Source organism: Fukomys damarensis, unplaced genomic scaffold, assembly GCF_012274545.1.
Source record: "Fukomys damarensis isolate Sample0158 unplaced genomic scaffold, DMR_v1.0_HiC HiC_scaffold_37, whole genome shotgun sequence".
Classification (NCBI taxonomy): domain Eukaryota; kingdom Metazoa; phylum Chordata; class Mammalia; order Rodentia; family Bathyergidae; genus Fukomys; species Fukomys damarensis.
In genome coordinates, this window is record NW_022900949.1 from 27,209,030 (window position 1) to 27,212,365 (window position 3,336).

General features: G+C 62.4%; 1 protein-coding gene across 1 annotated transcript in view; it reads right to left on the reverse strand.

The window, feature by feature from the left end:
• The window catches only part of Hdac11 (histone deacetylase 11), a 13,841-nt gene that overhangs the window by 315 nt on the left and 10,190 nt on the right, over positions 1-3,336 (reverse strand). The window contains exons 5-9 of the mRNA XM_033759517.1: positions 2,958-3,000; positions 2,157-2,233; positions 1,346-1,408; positions 1,089-1,185; positions 1-130 (exon numbers count right to left, since the gene is read on the reverse strand). The exon at positions 1-130 is cut by the window's left edge and continues 315 nt beyond it. Coding sequence (XP_033615408.1) covers positions 1-130; positions 1,089-1,185; positions 1,346-1,408; positions 2,157-2,233; positions 2,958-3,000 — 410 coding nt within the window. The remainder of the gene's footprint in view (positions 131-1,088; positions 1,186-1,345; positions 1,409-2,156; positions 2,234-2,957; positions 3,001-3,336) is intronic.

The window sequence follows — 3,336 nt, forward strand, 5'->3', positions numbered from 1 at the left end:
GTGCCGGCGTTGTACACCACCACATCGGGCAGGTGCTCCTGCAGGGCGCGCTCCACGTTCCTCTCCACCTTGCTCAGGTACTCATCGTCCTCTGTGCTCCACTCCAGCTCCACCTTCCGCCGAATGGCCTCTGAGAGGGCACGGGAGGGAAACTGAGGCTTAGGACGCGGCATCGAGAGCCAAGGAGAGGCTGCCCGACCACCCCCCAGCGCGGCCCTCATTTCCTGAGAGCTGAGAAGAGCTGAGCCCCTGCCGCCCGGGCCCGGAGGCCCCTGTGGGCAGAGCCTGACCTCGTGTCCCACACGACTCTCAGGCCCCGGGTCCATGCCCTCGGTTTCGGTTCAGAAACCTTGGGCTGTACTGGGCCGGGCTTAGCCACACCACGGCTGGCCTCTTGTGCAGCGCCTCCTGAGGCTGTGAGTTTAAGGACTGGTTATCTGCCCGCGGAGCTATCGGAAGGCGGCCGCATCTTCGGGAGGTGGAGCTAGGTGGAAGGTGGTGAGGTCACCCCACCCAGGGCTCTGCTCCTGGTGGGCCTGGGGTGAGCAGCTGGGCTCCACCATGCTCCAGTCATGATGTGCGGGCTCGCCCCGCCCCTAGCTGCATGGCCAGCCCACCACGGAGCCCTTCAGAACCGGGAGCCAGAGGAAGGAACCTTTCTGCTTCATAAATTCACTGGCTCAGGCATTTTCTCACAGCCACAGAAAGCTATCCCGAGCTCAGATCTGCAGAGTGGGCAGCTCCTGTTTGCAAATCTCATCTGAAAATTCCTGCTTTTCGATCAATGAGTTGTCCCTGCTTTCATTTACCCTTTAACAACTCTTATATTGGGATTTCTTTCTGCCTTCCTACTTTGTTCATTTTCTTTATCTCCTTCTCCCTTTGGGAGCTGCTCCAGCAGTTCCCCAATGCACACACCCCCCTCCACATGTGTCTTGGGCAGCTGTGGGGGCCCTGGGGGGGCGCTGCCCGCTCCTTAGTCTGTGCACACTGGGAACAACCCCACCCTCAGGGCACAGAGAGGTGAGGTGACTCCCACAGGCCCACACAGTACTCGGAGCCAGGCCTTTCCCGGGGCAGCAGCTTACGCTTGGCGAAGCGGTCCCCGGGGTAGATGTGGCGGTTGTAAACGTCCATGATGTACACGCGCTTGTCACCCATGAAGTCTCGCTCGTGCCCGTTGCCCTGTGGAAATGACTCGGGAGCTTCTCATGGACGCCAGAACCCTCGCCGGGCCAGGCCACATGGGGCACCGGGCCAGCTGCAGGACCCAGGAGCTCGGAGCAGCAGCCTGGGGACATCCCTGGGGTCCCACCGGGTGAGCGACGAGGAGCTGGACACTCACCTGATGGGCATCAAGATCAATGATGGCGGCCCTCGAGATGCCTTCTACTCGCTCGAACAGGAACTGCCCGGGAAGGGAGCAATGAGGTGAGGACAGCTGGACGGACAGAGGACCCAGGGGCCCTGGGGGACAGGAGGGCACCAGCGGGCAGAGATAGCACCTGCACTTGCAGGACAGCTGTGGGCCCCAGGAGCCCGCACGCACACAGGGGCGGGGGTCAGGGCAGGTTCCCGGGCAGAGGAGGCGTGTGCCAGGCCCCGGCGTCAGGCCCTGGACTTGCCTGGAGCCCTCGAACGTCACTGTCCAATCTCTGGCTCATCCAACAAGGTCTAACACTGCCTCCTCCACGAAGTCCCCTTCCTCCTACCACCCGAGGTACACACCCAGCACAAGGCCGGGCACGCAGCGACCTCCCCTCCGTGGCCCTCCGTTTCCTTGTCTGGAACACACGAGGGTTCAACGAGGGAGTCACGGAGGAGGGCGGCGTGGGGTTGGACACCTGTGGGTGCCAGCCACCCTCTTCCATCACAGCCGCCTGCTTTCTGCTTTCCTCCTCCCGCTCCTCCCTGTCCTGGTGCCAGCAGCGAGGCCCTTCCGCCCGTGCCCTAACCCTGACAAGTACGCATCTTGGGTCCCTGGGGCTGGGGAGCCTGTGACAAGTCCCTTCCGTGGCAAGCTGTCCCTCCAAGCACACAGCAGTGGTAGTGGCAGGTTGGGGTCTGACCCCCACCCTGGGCCCCTTGTCCGGAAGGTGGGAGAAAGCCCCAGACAGGGCTGCGGGGAGGACCCCGAGGGTCACCTGGAGACACACCTTGATGGCCAGTGTGATGTCCGCATAGGCACAGAAGCCCCCACCCCGGTCGCTGGAGCAGTGGTGGAAGCCGCCCCCTGTGGAAGGGGCGGGGCGCTGGTCAGGGCTTGGCGCTCCTGTCCCTCCACCCCAGCATCCCCTCCCCTCTCAGACACTGGTGAGGAGGCGGCCGCAGCACAGCAAGGCACCCCACAAAGGGAGGCACCTTTCCAAGGCAGGCGGGAGGCTGTGCGGCTCCCACACTGGGAGGGGTGGCTGGGAGGGGGCCCTCTTCGCGTCCTGGCTGCCATGGTGACAGGGGCTCTGGCCACCTCCCAAGCCCAAGAGAGCTCAAAGCCAGCCTGTGCCCAGGGTCCCCGCCCCTGCACTCCTGGAGGCCCTGAGCGGCAAGGTCCTCTGAAATGGGCCTGCAACCACCCCAGAACAAAGGCACGTGCAGGCCTCCTGCGAGAACCAGGCCTGTGGGAGAGTCAGGAGAGTCAGGTGGCATTGACCTTTGGTCTGTCCGCCCACCACATGACCAAGCCGTGCACCCCAGGAGACAGAGAGAGTATCCTGGGGACTCCCAACGACGTGGCATCATTCCTACGCACAGCACAGCTGCTCATGGGAAGCACACGTTTTAGGGGGCAGGAGCTCCCCATCATTGGAAGTATGCAAGGAGGAGCCCTTAGACGGGATCCTACATCGGACAGAGGCAGTATCAGTCCCTCCCAGCTACCAGGAGTCCCCATAGGGAGTGCAGCTGCCCCCAGAGGGTCCCCATCCCCCCCTGCCCCAGACCCTCTCCCTGGGGCTCACCCACGTTGATGGCCCAGCCTCGGTCCACAGCCAGCTTCCCGGCCTTGGGAGACAAGCAGAGGGTGAGACCCCCCCTCACTCAGTGACCCACCCACCCCTGTACTCCAGTGGCTGCTTCACACACTTTCCACGAACAGTTTCCAGCCAGCGCCGGGGTGGAAGTAAGCGATAAGGTGGGGTGCAAGGGGCACCCCATCCAGCCCGCCAGCACGAAGGGGCCAGGAGGCTGGCACACAGGAGGTGCACAGTGCCTAAGCCCCATGACAGTTTTGCAAAAGAAGCAGAAGAAACTACATTAAGTATTACCACAAGTGGGCTGTCCATGCTTTTAATGGGCTTTTGAATGGAAAAGAGACTTTTTTTTTTTTTTTTTTTTTTT